A 22,202-nucleotide genomic window follows, 5' to 3' on the forward strand; every position below is an offset into this window, starting at 1 on the left:
AGTGTTATCTGTTTTTATTCACTGGCTTTTAAAACAAAAGATTGTAATCAATTTTACATAGCAAACTTAAAGCTTCCAGAACAAAAGTTTCAATTAGTTTTATCAAAGGTTTTCAACAACACGCTCAATGCTGTTACCGTCATTTCTATTCATAAACTGACAACTACAGAACCAAGGAAACTAAGAATATCTACTCAGAAGCACAATATTGTAATAATACTTTAAACTATGCAGAATCTTTAAATAAGTTCCGAACAAGACCGTAACTTGAAATAAGATTGTATTTATATTTGCATCTGAAATCTGAAATTTCTGCATAAAAATGACATATCTTTGAGATAGTGCAAGCGACACTTCGGATCAAGGAGAACAAAATGACTAGCGGAGATGCCATAACGCAAAATCGCCTAAGAAAGTAGGGCGCCAACTTGCGGATGAGCGGGGGACGAGGAACGTTACTAGCTCCGCTCTTACACGCCTTCTTTGAACCCGACCATTTTTTGTACTACCGAAAATCGTTGACAAATGTCTCAAAGAACCCCAACACCTCGTTAGTTTACTCGTAACTGATCGCCTTGGTCATGCTTCAGTACGAATTTGACCTAGACGAAGGGCCCTGACCTACCTTTCTTACGGCATCTCCGCTATCTTTCCTTCCTCCATGCTCCGTATATTTTACGTTGTTTTGCCACTCTCAAATCGTTTGGAAATAAACTACCAATAATTTTGCCTCTAAAACCTTCCGCTTGAATGGTTGCTATCATTTTTCAGTATCAGCCTCTATAGTGTTTGTTATTTCCTTTACATACAACGAGCGGGTTTTTGAGGTTTTTTCCTCGATGAACTAGATTGGGTGGAAAATATTCGAATTCTCGTTGTTGAGTCTGATACGTGGGGTGTTTTCTTTGTGTTATTCTATATAGGAACGAAACAGGTTTAGGTAGTGTTAGGATTCTTAGGATGTTTAAGGTAGCTGAAAGGCGAACGGCAGATTTCGTACCGCATATTTTTGTTGTTGTTCAGTTATAGAATTTTTACCAATTATTAAGGCTACTAAGCCATTTATTTTCATGTTAGTGTAGTATTTTTAGAACTCCGGATTAATTAATTATATCAATTAAAAGATTCAAGTAATTAAACGTCGAAATGATAAATAATTACTTAAAAATAGAAATAACAGTAACAATGATTAACCAATTACATATAATACCTTAGAATAAACAATTATTGGATACTATCTCAATAATTAACAATTGAATGATATAAATTATTTTCACCATCAATGTTTTTTTTGTATTGGCAATTATTTTATTGACAGGTAACGAAAATCTTTCAGAGTCTCTGTTCAGTTCTTTGCCGTTGATTAAGAGACGAGCTAGGTAGAACGTTTATTTTATTACCATAACAATGTTTATGTACCCAGCTAAAACAACCTACATGGGTACACTGTAGTACATAACCTTAAAAAATAAAACTGGCTATAACTTTTACGTCCCAAGTTCTAAAAATCTAAGAATTTACAAAAGGCTTATCTATCATATTACCCACCAATTAAAACAAAAAATATGCCAAAACACGAAATTTTATTAGCGGTACGAAAGTCCCATACAAGCCTGCCATTCGCCTTTAAACACATACAAATAATCCGATATAATAGACCCGCAGAGAAAAAAATAAATAAAAGCAAATGATCAAAATATATGAATATGTATTCTTTACTATTGCATTTTTGAGCCGTTTGGGGTTGAAACTCTGGGACCATGGGGCCCAAGTGCCCACAGACTCTTTCGAGAAATTAGTAAGCGATTAGTGGAGTCCACTCGTGACCAAAGGGCTGGCCTATACTTCGGTCAAAGGATATGCATTGTCATCCAGCGTGGCAATGCAGCCAGCCTTTTGGGCACGATCCCAGCTGACAGCGATGCGGATGAATATTTTGATACTTAGTTTCCCTATAATAAGATCATTTTGTAAAACTATTGAATAAAATTTACTATATACAGCAATTTAAATTATAAAAAGGAAGACGAAATTTTCAAAATTGTAGGTGACAAAATGGGCGGTCTTATTGCTTAAAAATGATCCCTTTACATAGAATATAAAACTAAAGCAGTTCAAACAAGAATCCACAAGCCCTGATTCCAAGGAATACCTCTTTCAATAAAGAATTAAAAATAGACCACCAAGAAACAAAGGATAGCCAGATTCCGACGCTAAAGTGCACAGGAAACTTTGCCAAGGAATCCCAAAGTTTCGCCGAAGTATTAGCTCGGGTACTTTTGGTACCCTCTGCAAAGGTTTAGAACCCCAGGCTAGTGACTTCGGGGCAGATAGGTAATTCTGTGTAAACAACTTCGGTGCTACTCGGTTCTCTAATGAAACAACAAGTTTCAAGAAACAAGAAAATGGTGTATGAAAAGAAATTAATTAACTCACTACATAGTTCTGTTTAAATAAACTTTTGATAAAGTTCGCGTTTCGAATTCAATGAGTGAAGTGAAGAGAGAAATGGTACAAAATGATACAAAATAAAGAAAGAGAAGGTACAATTATATTTAATTCATTGAAAATCAATAGATGTATGAACAGTAAAGATAGATACAGAAATCAAAGAGTAACAGACCTTTTATTAGAAATTCTATTTGAAACTGAAAAGGTCGTGAACTCTCACCAATTTAATTACATCAAAACATTTTTATGTAAAAGTACAGCTATTAAATTTTGATATTAGAACCCAAATTCTAACAGTCCAAGTACGTTATTGAACTAATATATTTCTAAGATTCTTTTTTGAAGTAATCCTTCTTTCGTTTTCAATATTTGCATTGCCTGCAGCGCAATATTTTGCAAAGTCGATCTTTATTCGAGAGAAGTTTGAAAAATCTTTGTTTAATGTAGCTACGTCTTGACCGTCTGGCTTTTCGACAGTGAGAAATAGTTCTTCTGAAGCCCTTTGACGTCTCACTTAGGGTTCGAAATATTTATCTTCGAACTGAAGTTTAAATAAAATACAGTTTTGAGCTCAAAAGAAAATGCTTGTGTTCGGCTCAGATTTTTCATGAATTTGTATTGTTCGATTGTTGAGTTTAGTTGCTTTTGTGTTAATCAATAAATGTTTTTGAGTATGTATTTTGGGTTGTAAACATGTGTGTATGTTTTTTTGGTCAATAGCCAATTACTACACTCACAGTAACACATAATTTAATTAACTACTATTACCGCTCCAAAAACACCTCCAATTTTTTTAAATTACGTTCGAAATGAATGCATTTTTATAAGTTCTGCCATTGATATGTAGATTTTTTAATATATATATACTATGTTTGACTTTTATCCAGCAGTTGGACAATAAAGGCTAATTAAGAAAAAAAACATCTCTTTTTTCAAACACATATAAAATATCGAAACCATCGTTTTATCCGTCTGAAAGTGGGGATTTTATCCGGAATACCCGGACTTGCAGTCTCCCCACCACTGGGAGGCCAAGGCCAAGATTGGAGGCTTTGGAATTTTTCCCGGTTGGGGGATTTTGTTCCGCGCAAATTATTATTACTTTGCACATGTCTTTTGTAAAGAGGTTCTGATTTAGAAAACGGTGTTTGTTTTAAAGAATTTTAAGGTTATTTGAATGTTTTCTTGATTTACGCTAATGTTGGGTTAATGTATTTTGATATTGTACAGTTGTTGGTGAATTTTTGTACCGTTCTCGTCAAATAATTTTGCTCGTGTGAACATTTCGGGTCAGATTGGTAAAGTTGTTTCATGAGTACCTACTGTTCTATATGGTTTATTTTATCGTATTTGTATTGTCTATTATATTAATCTACTAAAGTTTTCGGTTTTTTATCCTTACCAATTTAAATGCAATTTGATGTTTCAATTTTATGAACTTTACATGATGTTAACAAAAATAGGAGAAAAATATGTATCTAAGACTATTCACATCATTACTTACAAAATTGGAAAAGGGAAAACACCCTCATATCAAACTTACCATCAAAATATGAAATAAAAAAATATATTTTCCCTGAATGTCATATTACAGTACAGGTGGCCTGAAACCGGTTCATTGTGAATTCTTGTCGGTTACCCATACAACAGAATTGTCTCACAGCGAGGGTCGTCATAGGATTTTCTAAAGGAAATTTTATACATATCGAAAAGGACCTACGGAAAGATCGTAATTTCATTCGTATGAATACGTTTTTGTGTTTCAGTTGCAATAAGTTATTGGGTTTTAAAAAAAAATTGGTAATCGAATTGCAGTCTTAATTGAATGCAGCTGTATACCACAGTTTTACATGAAACGACTGTCTATCTGAACTTGTTAAGACTGGTTGTCAGTCTTTATGACTTCTGACTACCCGTAATGACTGCCAAAGATGATCAAATGACAGTCGGGACCCACCAGTTTATCGTCTGCTTTGAAAAACTTGTCACAAGATGTGTGGAGATCGTCATCGATCGTTATCATCTTCGATGTCGTTAAGATGGTCAGCTATCCACAGACCGACCGCGACAAGCGTTGCTTAACTTTATGATCGAATGATCCGCAATTTACAAATCTATGTATATCCATAATTTTATTTAACTCCATTTCATCATCCTCCTCTGAGCCTTTGTCCCAACTATGTTGGGGTCGGCTTCCAGTCTAACCGGATTCAGCTGAGTACCAGTGCTTTACAAGGAGCGACTGCCTATCTGACCTCCTCAACCCAGTTACCCAGGCAACCCAATACCCCTTGGTTAGACTGGTGTCAGACTTACTGGCTTCTGACTACCCGTAACGACTGCCAAGGATGTTCAATGACAGCCGGGACCTACAGTTTAACGTGCCATCCGAAACACAGTCAATGGTGTCTAAGATATACTTAGAAAGTACATACAAACTTAGAAAAGTTGCATTGGTACTTGCCTGACCTGGGATCAAACCCGCGCCCTCATACTTGAGAGGTTGGTCCTTTACCCACTAGGCCACCACGACATTTTAACTTATGGGTATATTTTCCACTTTTTCACCATGACATTACCATCATAATCCCATGACAATTGACAGGACAGCTACATTCAGAACACGTCTGACTACGGAGTAACGAAAGATGATCGGAGATGCCATAATGCAGGTAGGTCAGGCGCCTTCTAATAGGTCAAATACATACAGTATGCATGACCAAAATGATCAGTTACGAGTTGAACTAATGAGGCTTTCGGATTCTTTGAGACATTTTTCAACGATTTTAGGTATAACAAAAATGGTTGGGTCCGAAGAAGGCTTATAATTACTATACTACAGTCTGGCATAATGCTGAACTGGACCTATTTGGCGCAACCTTTTGTTTATTGTAATTTTTAATTCTATGTGTATGGTTTTGTCTTGTGTTGTGTCAATAAATATGTTTTCTTTCTTTCTTCTTTCTAAAAAGGGCGAAAACAGTAACGTTCCTCACCCGCATTTTAGCGCGGAACTTTCTTCGTTGATTTTCCATTATGACACCTCCGCTAGTCATTTTATTCTCCATGCGTCTGACACACACGTACAGATAGACATATGTATTGTATAGTAGTAGAGATTTACTCAAATCACACTGTGGGGAGTCATTCTGACGCCTGACTAGATTGGAAGTGATCGGAATGGGGGTTTTATTTTGGAAAACCGTTTTTTTTGGGAGCAGAATAGTTATCTTTGGAAGTATGTAGTTTTGATGGGTTTTGGATTGGATATATTGAGTTTTGATTTTGTAACTCTATTCTTAGCTAAAATCATTATAAATAAGTGAGCATTTGATCGATTTTTAGCGCTAAACTCAAGATATACTGGACTAATTAGAATAGATGTTTAAGTGTTAGATATCCCAGTTCTGTAGGCTATATATATTTTATCAGTTTACGAGGAGCAGTACCTAAACGACCATATTATCTAAATTAGAGGTATGTTTAAATATTAATTTAGCTACATAGGTAGTAATAATAATGTGTATCTGAGCGAAGTTAGGACGGTTCGTTTATTCAGTATATATAGTAATGTAAGTATTTATTCATTTAGATAATTAGACATAGCAAGCCAATTACACTAATCAAGAACATGACTAGTACTTTGATCTCTCAGAACTTCAAACATTCTTACTAATAATTCAGTCTTCCATTCATAAATATCGTTGTAACTGTAAATCATTATAAAAGGTCAATTCAAAATGAACCCTTTTGCTATCAGTCTCAAGGTTCAATAAGCTTCAAACTGATCTTTTTTCACAAAGACTCAACCATTTATCGTCCACAAAAAATGCCATCTAAAACTGCAACTTATAACTTTATCTCCTAAAATCAATTGTTTGTCCAATCCTTTATTTATTCATCCAATTGCGTTCAGATAACAAGACCACATCGTCCAAAATAACTAATATCTCAAAATGATTTTTCAAAAATAACCCCAACTACATACCAATCTGAACTTTATCCCACAGATATATAAGGTTGAAAGTCCTTTGCAAAGTGAACTAGTTGAACTAATATATTCTGTAGATGTAGCAACGATATTCCAAACGGTTTCTATGAATATCTGAGCTTGTCTGTTACTTCGCAATGGGTTTCGATTTATTTAATTCCAGATACCTATATGTTGGGCGACTCGACTGGAATATTTGACCTCAGTGGGATAACAACTGAATGAATATTCACCACTTAGTATTAGAAAGATGGGGGAATTCAAATTGGTTATCTTAACGTAAAATCTATTGGTTGTAGTCGTAAATGCGAAAAGCTATGAGATCACCATTAAAGATAAATGAGAATTCTTTATAAGTTTTCGTTTTTAGATATTGACATATTTTATTTTATCTATCACAAAAAAATTATATCGAATTATCAGTTTTAGATCTCTTCTCAGGAATGCCAAATAATCACGGTTGACTTTTTCATTAAAAATTAATTACTAGCTTTTTAGTATGTTTTACCATTTTTCAGCACCCTAACAAAAGGTCACTGATATCCCTCTTCGGTAAATGGACTATCTAACACTGAAATATTTTTTCAAAATTACTGCTATAGATATTATAGAAAATTATCCAGTATTTCAGAATTATATCGATGAAATAATATATGCCTATGCGATGTTATTCAGGGACATAAAATTGATCCTATTCCTCTACAAATTGTGTCTCAAATCACAGTCATATTCCCCCATAGTAATTTGTTAGACAATTACAGAAATTCTATGAATTTTCATACTGATATATAATTTTCTTTGCGACGGAAATAATAGCACTGATATGTATTATTGACTACCTTTTGCCAGAGGCTTCACCCACGTCCTGTGGGAAGTATCATATATTAATATATGAATTAACAATATAAAACAACATTTTCAAAACCCATTATTCAAGTCACTCTAAGCTTTATAAATTGTCGACATTAACTCGTTACGCCACACGTATTATTGTCATTAATAATATAAAAATTCAAAGTATTTTAATCCGGTATGATATAATTTACATGAAAGTATCAAATTCTCTGCTAATAGCATAAACGAGTTGGATAAGACACGTTCCCACTGAACTGCCAAGCACGAATTGTGAACCAGGGTTCCGTAGCCATGAAAAATTACTGAGAATTAAATTTTTGACTTCTGTTTTAATTTGCACATTTACTAAAACTATCACACAAGTAGTAGGACCATAGGGATCATAGGCTAACAAAAACATACACAAGTCAGTTAAGTAAAATATTGTACACTAGCTAACCTGTTATTTTTTGTGTTTTTGGATTTTTCATCTGCCTAGCTTTTTTTCGACTATACTGGGGTGAGCTTTGTAAACGCTAAATGAATATACATAGGAGCTTTTGTTCTGAAGACAATTGAACAAGTGCAATACTGTACAGATAGTTTAGATAATTAAAAATCCGAGAACAGCAAAGATTTTGTTAGATAAAATTAGAATTTATTTCCATTAATTTCAACAATACCACTACACATTACCTATTTCATCACCAAAAACAATTGAAACTACACCCAAAAAAGAAACGCTTACCAAAATAACGACGGATCCCTAAAAACTCGATATGAATGCATCATAGAGCTCACGTGCCAAGCTGTGTAATTTATCACTCGCTGCCGGGTTCCGCATACAAATGGTTTCACAGATAGCTACGGAATTCTGAAGTGGGCCATATTGTGCTCGATTCTAGAACTTGATAGTATCATCAGGGTTTAGAAGAAAGGGGTGGAATTATATGAGGGAACTATCAAAATTGTTGACCTAAATAGTGATGAGCTTTGCTTTCATATAATCGTTGGTATAAGGGAATTGCTGCAATAATGCTGAGAATAGGATATCATGACATTTGCTAAAGAAGGATTGATTACGCAGTTTTTTTTTATAAAATATCTTTGAAGACCAAGATATTGGTATCTTGGAACATACATAATCTATAGTTATACTTATAAAGGCTTGAATACGCTAATCTAAGGAACTTCTCTTCCGATTTGAAAAATTATTTCAGTGTTAGATAGACCATATATTCAAAAAAAACCTATAGACAATCTTTTTATCCGCGGAGTAGTTCTCACGGTATATATTCAACCACACAGACAAATGTTTCAGCTTTATGAGAAAAGAAAAACCTGTATTAGGTCATAAACAAATCTATAGCTATTTCAGTTAACTTTAATTCTTAACCCGACTGTTAGTTCATCTGTCAGTACCGTCACTTCCACTCTAGTCTAGGCGGAAATATTTAATCCTAGATATTTTCGCCTGAAGAATTCCGCTTCAATCTGCTGAGTGCTGCGAATAAAATTGATTTTATTTCAAATGTCTAGACCAATTGGATTGTCACACAGCTGGTCATGCTTTTCAAAGAGATAGCTTATAAATGTTTTTGGGTAAGGTATGCGAAAGTATTTTTGTCTGTCGTATGTCTATTTGTGCAGCTTTATCGCCTAAATTACTAAGCTGATTTTAATGAAATTTGGCACAGAGATAGTCTAGAGTCTGAAAAAAATATAGCCTATTTTATACTTTTAGCCGAGTGCGGGAAGTGACTCCTTTGCTACACATGATAAGGTAACCTACAACGCCTACTGAAAACTTTGTTTCAAAAGAAAAACAGTATTTTCATGAGACCTAGGACCGAAACTAAAATCAATACTGTTTTACATTTGGCGTAGCTACCCAAATAATAAATATGGACCGATCGGGAATCGAATTCACGACCGCGTAGAGTCAAAACTGTTTGCCTTGTGGTTAGCTCTGAAAATATGTGAATACTAAAAGGTAGACTTTTTGGCTTTGATTTTAAACACATTTCTGAGTCAATGGAGTAAGTCCCAATATCTATAGGTACTAAGATATATTTATAAAGTTTGTTTGGTTGAATGCTTGTGAATCTCAGGAACTGATGGTCTGATTTGAAATTTTCTTTCACTGTTAGATTTAAAAAAAAAAAAAAAAAAAAAAAAATTATTAAAAATAATGTTTACAAAAAAGAACACTAATCCAACAGAAACAAGTTTTCCTATTACAAGGATGATACAATTAATGTGCTTACAAATATACTAGAACTAGAATATGAATAACGATAGATTCGGAAAATGCATTATTTGATAGTGGACCGCCCGAACTAGGTTTCATTTAAACCTGTGTTTCAGGTCATCACTTACAATCCAGTTTCATTATGGCAGAAAGTTTTAGTTAAAACGAAAATATATTCTATTACAATAAATAACTACACAACTAAGCTTAGCATACAATAGTACACATAATATAACTATATCTATGGAATAATACAAAAATAAACATTATCAAGTAGAACAGACTAAATATTATGTCAAAATTTCTAGAAGTTGTTCTGTGTCTGTGTAATTCAGTGTCACTAAGTATTTTGACAACATCTTACTACATTTTTTATACCTTAAACTATAGAAACTCAGTACTTTGTTAAGCCTGTTATATAGAAGAGGTCCTAAAAACACGTAAAAACGCTTAGTAAAGGCATGTCTGATTTGAGGCTTTATGCAAACTAAGTCCTTCCTTCTCTTGTCCGAAGGCAGAGGGTCAAAAGGTAGTGCAGTATGCTGGTGTAGCACTATGTTTAAAATAAATAATTGCCGCACTGTAAGCACATCGCATGCTGTGTAGAGTTGGTGCGTAGGAAATCGAAAAGGGCGGAAGGTAGCAACCTTAAGAATTGCTCTTTGAGCACGTTCTAATGGGAGTAAAATTGTTTTAGCTGCACCGCCCCAAGAAGTTATGCAGTATGTAAGAATAGATTGACACAAAGCTAAATAAACCTGTTTTATTACTTTGTAGTCGGCTATATTACGTAAATTTTTAAATACATATATTAATTTACGTACTCTCGTACATAGCAACTCGATATGTTTACGGAAATTTAGATTTGAGTCAATCGTAACACCTAGATATTTTACTTGGTCAGCTTTGGCTAAAGTGGGGCAAGAGCATGCATTGTCAGCATACGTGCAGTTAATATGTGCGTGAATGTTTACGTTACTGAGTGGTATGTTATTGTTTCTAATTGTAAATAAAACGTAATTGGTTTTATCTGCGTTTAATGTTAGGAGGTGATTCTGGAGACACTTAGTCACAACGTCAAAACCATTTTGAGCAATATCATACACCTCAGCTCTTGACTTGCCTGAAAACAATAGAGCAGTGTCATCCGCATATGACATTATAACTCCATTTTGGAGATGGCCTTATTAAGGCTATTTCTACATTAACTCTAGTTATGTAGTTACAGGTAAGTATTAAGTTTTTATTGTACTCAATAAAGAATCCGAATAACCACAATTAGATATCACAACTCATAACCCTATTTTATTCCACAAACGCCGATAAAACCATAAAACCCATAAAAGGTAGTTAAACAGCCATAACCGAGATTGCTTCTAACCATGATGTATTTGAAACCGCAGCGAATCTATGCGCACCGTAGGACCGGTGAAAACCTGAACCGGACCGGTCGAAACCACCTGAAACGGACCGGATACGTTTTGATTTAATGCCCAACGATTGACCACAAATCCCGGACAGGCTTCAATTTTAGCCTAATTTAGCCTCGATAACCGAGAGATTATTTAGCCTCGATAACCGATTATTTCATGGAGTACAACCAAATTATAGATTTTGGACACGAGTATTGTATTTACCTCTAGATGTTGGTTTAGAGATTAAATCTGGTTTGAAGGACTGAAATTATTTTGGACTTGTGGTGGTGGAGTAATTTTGAAAGACGTTTGAGGTTAAAATATTCAGTGTTACTAATATTTTGATCAAATTGAGACATTAATAGCCGAATGCTAAAATGCCACACAATTTGAAAGGCTGCTCAAATATTTTTCTGTCACTGTCTGTATGTATTACTGCGATAGGCTTATTTTTGGCATAATTTAACGTTAAGTGACAGTGTGTGTTCTCGCCAAACTTTTTGTCATCACGGCATCAGGATATTTGAAGCTGCCAGAAAATCTATAGGCCACATGTTCCTATGTACTAAGTACTTGTACTCGAAATTTAGCCGCGAACCACCACTTTTCTTTAGAAAAACAGTAATACGAACTCCTTACCTATAGGATAAAGTATAAAAGCCACTCACCATTCAGCTCCTTCAGGTCATCTCCTCTATTCTTCCTGAAGTACCAAACGACCTTGGGCTGAGGTTTCCCCTCGTGCACGGTGCAGCTGATGTTGACCTTGGCTCGCTCCAGTAGAGGTCCGAAGACGGCACCATCAGATAGGGCCTTCCCATCACCGGTTACCACTTCCACTGATTTCGGTTTTACTGTGGACAAAGAGAGGGATATTAGTCATGTTTTTATTTACAACTGATTAATAGTATACATATGTATCATCATCATAGCTTAAAGACGTCCACTGCTGGACAAGGTCTCATATTTTCAAAGATAAAGGTATCAACAGTGTGGGACATTTTTAGCTTCGGAGATGAAATCATATTAAAACCTATTTACTAAATTATATATATTTTTGTTTTAGTTTTACATTAAATTGGCTAAACAGGTTAAAATAAATTTTGAAAGAATGTCTCTAGAGACGGTTTTAGAGTACTTTTATAATATGAAGTCAGAAATCATGTCTAGCTGTAGCATATAAATAGAAACAAGAATATATTCCAACATATATATATATTGTACCCCATTAAATGTGGGGTCCAACAAAAATAGCTATGAATGAAATAGGAACGAAAAGGCCGTTAATTTGGACCCAAGGGCAGACCACACTAATGGCCTTTTCAAACATATGTACCCAATTTATCACTTAACACGGAAAATAATCGTGGAAACCGCCATATTGAATAATAAATTGAGGACAGCGCCATCTAGTTCGTAAAGGGTGAACTAATTGGGTAACAACAGCTGTGCCTGGGTTTTAGTATTCTGGTATGAAGCCTGCCTTTGTTGAGACCCTTATAATAAGTGGTGTATATATAATGTAAAACAATTAGAAATATGAAAATAAATGAAGTAGAATTACGGCCTACCTACCTAGTTGTTCATCTGTTAAATGCGTAAGTCATCGATAAATAAATAAATCAAATCAATAGAGTTCAAAAAATAAACATCAGAAATGAGGACCCTTTTTGGGAAGTGGGTTTCAGAATTAAGACGGATATAATTATACTAAGCAACTCTTTATGCAACTCTATCGATTCTTAACAATGCGAGTACAACCGGAAAAAAAAACTTGTAAATATGAAAATAAATGAAGTGTATTTCCAGTATATAAACACTCTTGTCATCGATAATACTGTTAGCTGATTGTCTCACCAGTACTGTACTCGACTGTACCTGTAAGTCGGTAAAGCTGCCTGTTCATTAGTAGACTTTTGTCGAAAATCGGGTCAACGTATTTATTGAAATGTCGCTTTTGCAAAATGACAATGCATTTTCGGATTTATGAACGACGGATTTGTTTATTAAATTTTTTGTCTGTATCTGTTCTGAGTATGTTTTCTCTCTGATTATTTTTGTTTAATAAAGCCACGGTTTTATTGAATAATTGATATTATTTACTGCGAAAATTCTGAGTGGAAAATCATCGATCTTCTTAGATATGAAAAACAATAGTACACTTTCGTAAGATACTTTTTTCTCACATAAAGAAGAATCATCATCATCATCCTCCTGCCCTCTCAATTTTTTGCATGTTTTCTCTTTCCATGCTTTATCATCCGCCGTCATTTTATTTTTCAAATAACATGATTTTTAGCTATATCTTTATTTATACAAAGAAGAACATAGAACAAAAAACATGTACAATGTGTTAATATGCACCATATCCGACAACTATTATAACATAGCCAACCTAACCATACCTAATACGGCTTTAATTTACCAAAGCTACAACATCCAAATGCCATTTACAGACAAACAAATGAATATGTCCACAGCCAGGCCAAAATCAATGAAAATCTATACACACTGCAACTAATACCAACGGTATTGCATTTGATTGAAACCACAACATTCCAATCATATCTTCAATACTTAGACAATTGAATTTCCAATCAATTGGGAATGGCAAACTGTGGTATTAATCGCAAGTTGCTTTACTGAACAGAATTTAAGAACCTTGCCGTTTTGAAGATGAAATATGCAATTTAATAAATCCCTACTAATATTATAAATGCGAAAGTAACTCTATCTGTCTGTCTGTCTGTTACGCTTTCACGCTCAAACCACCGAACTGATTTTAATAAAATTTGGTACAGAGATAGAGTTGACCTTGAGAAAGAACATAGGATAGTTTTTATCCCGGACTGTTGAAGAGTTCTCTTAGAAACGTGATATAACCGAAATCAACGCGGGCGAAGCCGCGGGCGGAAGCTAGTCTATTAATAAATGTGATTTGATTTTATTTGAAAACATGTACTGATTTTATGGTATTCAGCGTGGAATTGAGTGAAAACTAATTTGTAATTTTTATTATATTACTAATGACGCGTAAATATGCAGAAGTCAGCTAAGTGAATAGAAACAAAGTGACACTTTTTTATTGAGAAAAAAAAAACACTACAGAACTTTCAGTAATTTGCTATAAAAATAATTGCCTATTGTCAAAAACCAAAAATATCTACAAATTGGTAATACAAAAACATTCTCAGACTAAATCATTCACACATATTCAAGAAAACACATGTTTCTTGAAGAAATTTAACGAGGTACAACTAGTAAAATCTCGCCTCCTTCCGAGAAATAATAGATACGAATAATGTGCATACATTATGATATATGACAACACCAAGAGTTAAAGTCTCCATTTGCACCTAAATTGTTGCATCGTACGACAAGTGCACCTAAATTGTAGGTGCAACGTAACGTCGCAACGTTTTGTCGCTCCGTGAATGGCCCGCTTTAGTGCTCATAAAATATATTCCTCCTTTGCAAATAATTAAATGAAATGATGAAGTCTGTTATGGTTTTCATATCTTTTACATCATAATAATATGAGTTTAATTAAAGGAAAAATGTGAATGTTTTTTATTTCGGTTTGAAAATATTGTCGGGTTAAGTATTTAAAATCATGGTAGTGAAATACAGATTAAAAAACCTCATTTAATTTGTGACCTGTGCACAAGTATAAAATTCTAAAAATCAATTCATAACATCGAACTCAAAATAAAATCTAAACCAGTAGCTAGCCAGCACCCAACATTTTCAAAACACAATGTACAGCGATTACATTGCAATAAAAACAAAAACAAAAAAAAAAAACAGCCACAACGCACTCACAATAGTTTTCATTACTAAATTGAAAATAAAATCCACTTTTAAATCTTTTTCAAAAGCGTTAGAACACAGTTAAATATCTCTCTCTGTATCATTTCTAATTAATTGAAAAGAGACCGACTTTAATTAATTCTGTGCAACTGATGCTTATCTGTCGTCTGCTAGTGCTGGGAAATGTCGATACACAGTTATCGATAAGTTCCCGACTGTCCGCTCGAAGTTGCGGTTATCGATAATTTGGTTGCACCTCGTTATATCTTTGGTTGCACGTGAAGTTCGTTAGTTGAAATGAAATGTCGAAAGTAATGGAATTGTTTGGACTTTTGCGGTTTGGAGATTGGAAATGTCGATAGCGATGTTTTGTCTTGTTATGCCAAGTTTTTGGTAAGTTTTAGCATTTTATCATTTAAGTTTCTTATTGCATTTTGTTAATTTGGCGTGCTTATGAAGTTTTTGTAGGCAAAAAGTCCTGATGAACTTTTTCGAGTTTGATTTATTATATTTTGCTTACACAGAAATACCCCCCGTCCTATGTATATATGTACCTGGATAAAACATAGCCCATATTCAGCGCAGATAGTGTAGCTTCCTAATGGTGAAGAAACATATCTTCCCTCTTTATATATTAGTTTAGATAAATAATGACTCACTAAAGTTTTTCAGTGATGAATGCTACTTATAAAATTTTCACACACAAATAAAGATGAATCTAATATCTTATCACTTCAGTAAGAATATTAACAATCGATATCTCTGATTATCGACACAAATCCCAGCATTATTAATTACTATCAGACTTGAAAGAGTAATAGAGTAAATTGAAGAGCTGTTTGTAAAAGCTTTCGGTTCTTTTATTTGTCGAGGTAAATACTTTTCAGTCGTTGTTATCAATTTGTTTTATTGCAACCTCCTCACACTTTGTGATATTTTCTAATCTTTTCAATAGATTGTCCGTGGTCGGATTTTATTCTGAACGTATTGACTGCCTGTTGAGTTCAAAACTCCATTTTATTTGTGGAACTATATTTTTATTTAGTGGTTGTTAATATTTTGTCCTAAGTGGCGTTCTTTATTATTTTTTATTCGTGTATGTTAAAATTGGGATAATACTAAGAGATATGTTACACAATTGCTAATTAAATTCTATATTTTCTGTTTATTTAAGCCATGCGGCTTAGCCACAAGCTCATACACGAGGAATGATGTATGATTACTGAAAATAATTTACTTTTTTGTGACACGTGTCTAAAAAATAACATAATACATATTTTGTTTTCGAATGTTTTAATGAAATGAAAATTTAATATTTTAATAGCATTATCCTTAATTTTACAAAAACCCCATAAAACCTTGTCCAATCTAACTTGTATCTACATCAAACATTAAATAAAAAATACTCAAAATTACTTTCCCGAAATCAAAATAGAGAAAAAAATACATTACATTAAAAAATAATATCTTATTACTTATTACCTTTGCCCTGCCCTTGTCACCCTGTTAATAAAATAAACACGTCATTTTTGACAGGTATTGCGACGCCATGACAGTTTCGGAATTAGAGCGGCAATTTTGACAGATACGCAATATTAGACGAATATTCTGTGACACTCTGATTTGGTTTATTTCGCAGCTGATATTATTTTATTTTAATGTCTTTTTTTTCTAAAATGTCATCTTTTCTGAGAAAAATGATTTTCGTGAAGGTTGTGGTGTGTCACACTTTTATTAAACCTTAAATAGGAGAAGATATTTTCAAACATAATGTTGTCATATACTACATTTCATTGTCTTCAATCTTAATTTATACCAGTCTGTGCTAACCTGTAATTAATATAACTGTCGCGAAGAATTTTAGGATTTTTTCTTTAATTATTTAAAGATTGCCCCATAAACAGTCGTAAATAAATCCAAAAGGTTTAAGGTTAAAGACTTAATAAAACAGATTAAGTACAAAAAAGTTCCCGATGTTTATTTTGAAACACTATAATTACACAAACCAATATTGAAATTTCTCGCCAGAAACAATAAAGCCGTCAGTCCCCCGTCACAACTTGTCTAAATCTAAATATACCGCGGTATTGTCTACCAATAACGAGGCGTTAATTAAACAATAATACCAACAAACGCTTTGATCAAACACTTTAGAACATTTGGCCAGTTTTAGAATATTAAAGGTGGTACTTTTCTGATAATTTGGACTAAGATTACTTATTATATATACTTAACTAAAAAATTATACTGAAATTTTCCACGATACAATATTTGCAAATATTGATATGATTTAATCATAATTTTTGTTTGCTCAAATTGCGTTATTGCTAGTATATTTAATCGATGAATTGATCTTTTAAATATCTTACACATCATAGCAATATCAATAATTTGGGTCTTTCGTAATGGCAATGAAAACAGATTTTAAAGGACAATGCCAGGGTCTGGGCTCAAAGTTTGCCCAGCAGTGGGAGTAGTTCCAGCTGGTTCCATAGTGCACTCTGAACACGAAATCCAAATATTTTTGAAATCGGTCCCAGAGGTCCCGAGAAAAACCGGTTCTAATGTTAAACTTGAACAGTCACTTTATAAAGCCCAAGCCATTTGCCCAGTAGTGGGAATGGTTAGAATAGGTTCCTTACTTCACTCTTAACGCGGAATCCAAATGTTTTTGAAATCGGTCCCAGAGGTCCCGAGAAAAACCGGTTCAAATGTTCTCCATAGATAGTCTCTTAACAAAGCCTAAGCCTTTTGCCCAGTAGTGAAAGTGGTCGAAATAGGTTCTTTACTGCACTGTTAACACGAAATCCAAATATTTTGGAAATCGGTCCCAGAGGTCCCGAGAAAAACCGGTTCTAATGTTAAACTTGATCAGTCAATTTATAAAGCCCAAGCCGTTTGCCCAGTAGTGGGAATGGTTAGAATAGGTTCTTTACTTCACTGTTAATACGAAATCAAAATATTTTAGAAATCGGTCCCAGAGGTCCCGAGAAAAACCGGTTCTAATGTTAAACTTGAACAGTCACTTTATAAAGCCCAAGCCATTTGCCCAGTAGTGGGAATGGTTAGAATAGGTTCTTTACTTCACTGTTAATACGAAATCCAAATATTTTAGAAATCGATCCCAGAGGTCCCGAGAAAAAACCGGTTCTAATGTTAGCCAGCCATTGTTAGCAAGCCGTTTTAAGCAGCAACAAACCTAACAACCTCTTTTCTTGAAATAACATTCAGGTAGTTAGTGGTTTCACTGTTAACAGGATAAAAAAACAGAAATAGACGTTTAAAGGTAATTGTTGTTTCTCTTGCTTTTCATTCTCTATCTACCACAATCAGTCCTAAATTCGTGTAGCGTCATGCAATTAATATTCGTAATGGCAATGGAAAAATCTTATCAAGACGAATAAAATAAGCTCGAACACGAGGTAGTAAATAGATACCGTTGAGGAGTTCCCTCGTCTCACTGTCGTCTCCATCGTCAGGTCCTCCACAGTTTTGTGGTGTCGGAAATATATACCCGAATGACAAGTTTTTATTCAATGTGTGCTTACAATTTCCGACAGTTCCCTATTGTTTTAAGGTTTCTATCACCAGACCCTGGACCCAATAACAAAGGAACCATTTGGAAAGTAAATCCTTTCAAACAATAAAATGATTGTTTAAATCGGTTGGTAAACGACGGAGTTATGCACGTACAAACGTAAAAAGAATACAAACGAACTGAAAAACTCCTCCATTTTTTGAAGTCGGTAAAAAAAAAACTCGTTCAACACCTCGTATTTGTCAATTAATATTATAATGCATTTCAATTAAGGTAATAAAAGTGGAATAGTTAAGAGTTTGTAAGCATATTTTTCGTAATATTGAATAAGAGTCAAACCAGTTTTTCTCAGGACTCCTGGGATAGATTTCGAAATATTTCGGTCTGGGACCTATTAGAAGCCTATGGAACATAATACACTATGCAGCTACTGTGGGCAACTCTTGAGCCCAACTTCCATACAAAGAATAGCATTGTCCTTTAGCTTGTAAAACACAAACAATATTGAATGGGTATAAAATAAAACATAAAGAAGGACTAATTCAAGTTTCGAGTCATTAAGATAGATACGATTAAGTTCATGTAAAAGATTACCCTTAATTTGATAAAAAGTAGAAACTGATTGATAAATCGGAAACAATAAAACCTAGGCTGTATAGTTTATTCCCAAAAATATGCCTATAAACTATTCCCGCGCAAATAAATCATCGTACAATGAAAACACCTCACCGCTGTGACAGTGAAATTGGCGGGAAAACTGACAGCGTTGACATCTGTCAGTTAGTGAGCGTTTATGAGGGGAGCTATTACCCGACGGTATGTTTAATTGTTATTTTGTCCGATTGTTCGTGACGCGTTTCATTAGCGTTTGCGAAGCTAGTTTTGATTTCGCTTTGATTTAGTGTTCTGAATTGAAATGTTTTGATGCCTTTTGATTTTAGTATAATGCCAGATATTGTTATCCTATTTGCAAAACGGATGTAAATATTTATAAAATAAACTTTTAATGAAATCAAAATAAAAAGATAGTCGAAGCAAAATTCATTACAAAATGCAAATTGTTGTTGGAAATTTATTTATACCAATTTATCACAAAAAAAAAAAAACTGCTGTAATATTCATTGGAATTGGCAATTGGAAAGCTGCGCCGCCGAGTGTACACCGAAGCTCTCATTTATATTCTCAAGTTGTACAGTAAATCACTCAAGTTCCGATATTCGTATAAGTTTTGGAAATATTTCGAGTTTACGATAAAATTTCAACTTTTGTCAAGTTCCGAAGTGAGTTATAGTGGTTGGATGCACGTCGAAAACAGAAGTAATATGTTACGAATGGATTTCAGTTTTATTTTGTTGTAAATAAGGTTTATTTTTGTTTGGCAAGAGATTCGCATTTTAGTATTGCCCCAAGTAAAATAAAATGTTTGTGAAATCGGTTCGAAAATGCATGATACAGTTTTTTAGATTACGTATACGTTTCGAACTGAAATTCCTTCGTTGGAGATAAAATACTGAATACGAATAAAGTTGAAAATGCACATCCCGCTGAATTGATGATCGAAATACTGACGAATAGAATTATTTTGTTTCTTTTTGCTATTTTTCAGATATACAACACTTCGTTTTCTATGTATCGAGTTTCATTTTATTTTTCAGTTTCCTTGTCATTGTCAATTTTATTACCTCGCTTTTTCTTTGAATTTGCATTTTTACTTTTGTAAAGCATGTATACTGTAGAATCTCAAAAATTCGAAGTCAAGAAAACAGTTGAAAGGGAATCTATTTGCGATGCAAACATTAAAGTGAGGAGTATTGGAAGGCACGCTGAATATTGGGTCCCTCCTGTCGTTTTCATGTACATCTTTGACAGTCGTTACCAGAAAGTCTGACCACCAATCTTACCGAATGGTATCGTGTTGCCCGAGTAACTGGGTTGAGGATGTCCGATAGGCATGCCCCATGTCAAAGACTAGTTATCAGCAGAAATCCGATATCAATATAGTAGGGGAAATGCTAGAAAGATTGTTCACTATGTAGACATATTTATAAACCAAACAATAGCTCTACAATATTCATGTATTTAAAATCCATAACGTGTTTTACTGATGCTCAACTGTTAAAATAATAATTCATAACCCAGGCAACTTATCTAAATTCCCTTCCACAACAATCAACACACAATCGTGACCTTCAAACCACCGCAACACGATATAAACCAGCAACTTGTTGAAAGCCATAACCCATATATTAAAGCCCCCAATCCCCCAATCCCCCATCGGCCGAGGGTCTACATAAATTTGGCTGCACCATGTGGCACTAACGTCTCTTCTAATTACCAGTAAACGGTGACGGCATAAACTTTTGTACAATGAGTATGTCCTTTGATATTTTGGCCACCATGTTTTTCTTTTATTAAAAATTTTTCGTCATTAGAAGTGTGTCTGTCGAAAGATTTTCGCATAGTGGTGATGAGTAACTATACAAACTAAGTCTGGTAACCAGTCTTACCTAGGGTGGCCGGGTAACTGGGTTGAGGAGGTCAGATAGGTAGTCGCTCCTTGTAAAGCACTGGTACTCAGCTGAATCCGGTTAGACTGGAAGCCGACCTCATCATAGTTGGGCAATAGCTAGGTAGGATGATTATAACTGAGAAACTTTATTCTTTAGTGTTATTGTGCATGCGACACTTACTTTGTCGTAGTTACAGAGTTAATTTGCCAAAACTACTGAGCCTATGTAAATGAAATTTCGAAGATAGGTAGAAAACATATTATTTCAAGCTTTAAACTACCTTTTTACCCGGTTACAGAAAGTAGTTCACCTGGGTCGTGGGTGGACCTTCGCTTTTGGTTATATCTAACCTAAAGATTAATTTAGAAATGTAATTTAACTTTATATAAATGTATTCATACAAGTACTGAACAACTACCTAACTAGGTTATTATAAAATGTACGAGAATAATGTTATTTTCGTGTATTTTAGCCTCGACTTATACAGGAGCTCTAATATAATCTAGGTCTGATATTTTGTAAATACTATCTTTTTCCTACGGTTTACCCTCATTGTAACAGTTTTTTAACACACCTGGATAGAAAGTACATCTTCTAACAGCCTTCAAGTTTTTCTAATGCTAAAATCATATCTCAATAAACTAAGCCGTTTTACTGTAAAATCGCAGCAAAAACACGCACATATATGCATACTCTTAATTCTTGAAGTTGATTTACGGCCTTTTAAAATATTCTATTTATCTTATTGGTCTTATCTTTTGTATCGTACTAGCTTCCGCCAGTGGCTTCACCCGCTTGGTGTATCGATAAAAAGTAGTATATGTGTTAATTCAGGGTATCACCCATCTACATACCAAATTTCAACCAAATCGGTCCAGCCGTTTTTGCGTGAAAGAATAACAAAAATACATCCATACATTGTCAAAAACTTTCACATTTATAATATTAGTAGGAAGTAGGATTTGCTTATAGGAATTTGACATTCCTTTTATAGAAAATTATGCCTGTAGCTAAACAAATCAACATATATAAATTGATTATTGGAAACAGTAGTTAATAAGCAGTAAATACCAGCACCATAAGCTTTTATAAATAAATAAGTATCATACAGCTATGTAACCGCCATTACAGCTAAATTATTATTTATAACGTTAAATAGCAATTAATTATTAATTTCATAACCAAACATTTAATGGCTTGATCGCTGCAATTATTGAATTATTAATTGTCTCTCTGATGGATAATAGTATTATTGTTATTTAGTACATTTAACTATTTGTATAAATAATGATAAAAAGTGGTTTTTCACTGTATTGCATCCTTAACTATTGGAATATACAAGATACTTTGTATTTTTTTAACTACAAACGTCTCCATTTTACCGCGTTGAATGGAGGGAAAA

The 22,202-nt window shown here is 34.0% G+C and overlaps 1 protein-coding gene across 5 annotated transcripts in view; it reads right to left on the minus strand.

Annotated features, from left to right (window-relative positions):
• The window catches only part of LOC124642905 (hemicentin-1), a 470,700-nt gene that overhangs the window by 67,940 nt on the left and 380,558 nt on the right, over window positions 1-22,202 (minus strand). For all 5 annotated transcript variants that reach the window (XM_047181655.1, XM_047181654.1, XM_047181656.1 and 2 more), the window contains exon 5: window positions 11,611-11,796. In XM_047181655.1, coding sequence (XP_047037611.1) covers window positions 11,611-11,796 — 186 coding nt within the window. The remainder of the gene's footprint in view (window positions 1-11,610; window positions 11,797-22,202) is intronic.

Source organism: Helicoverpa zea, chromosome 26 (genome assembly GCF_022581195.2).
Source record: "Helicoverpa zea isolate HzStark_Cry1AcR chromosome 26, ilHelZeax1.1, whole genome shotgun sequence".
Lineage (NCBI taxonomy): Eukaryota > Metazoa > Arthropoda > Insecta > Lepidoptera > Noctuidae > Helicoverpa > Helicoverpa zea.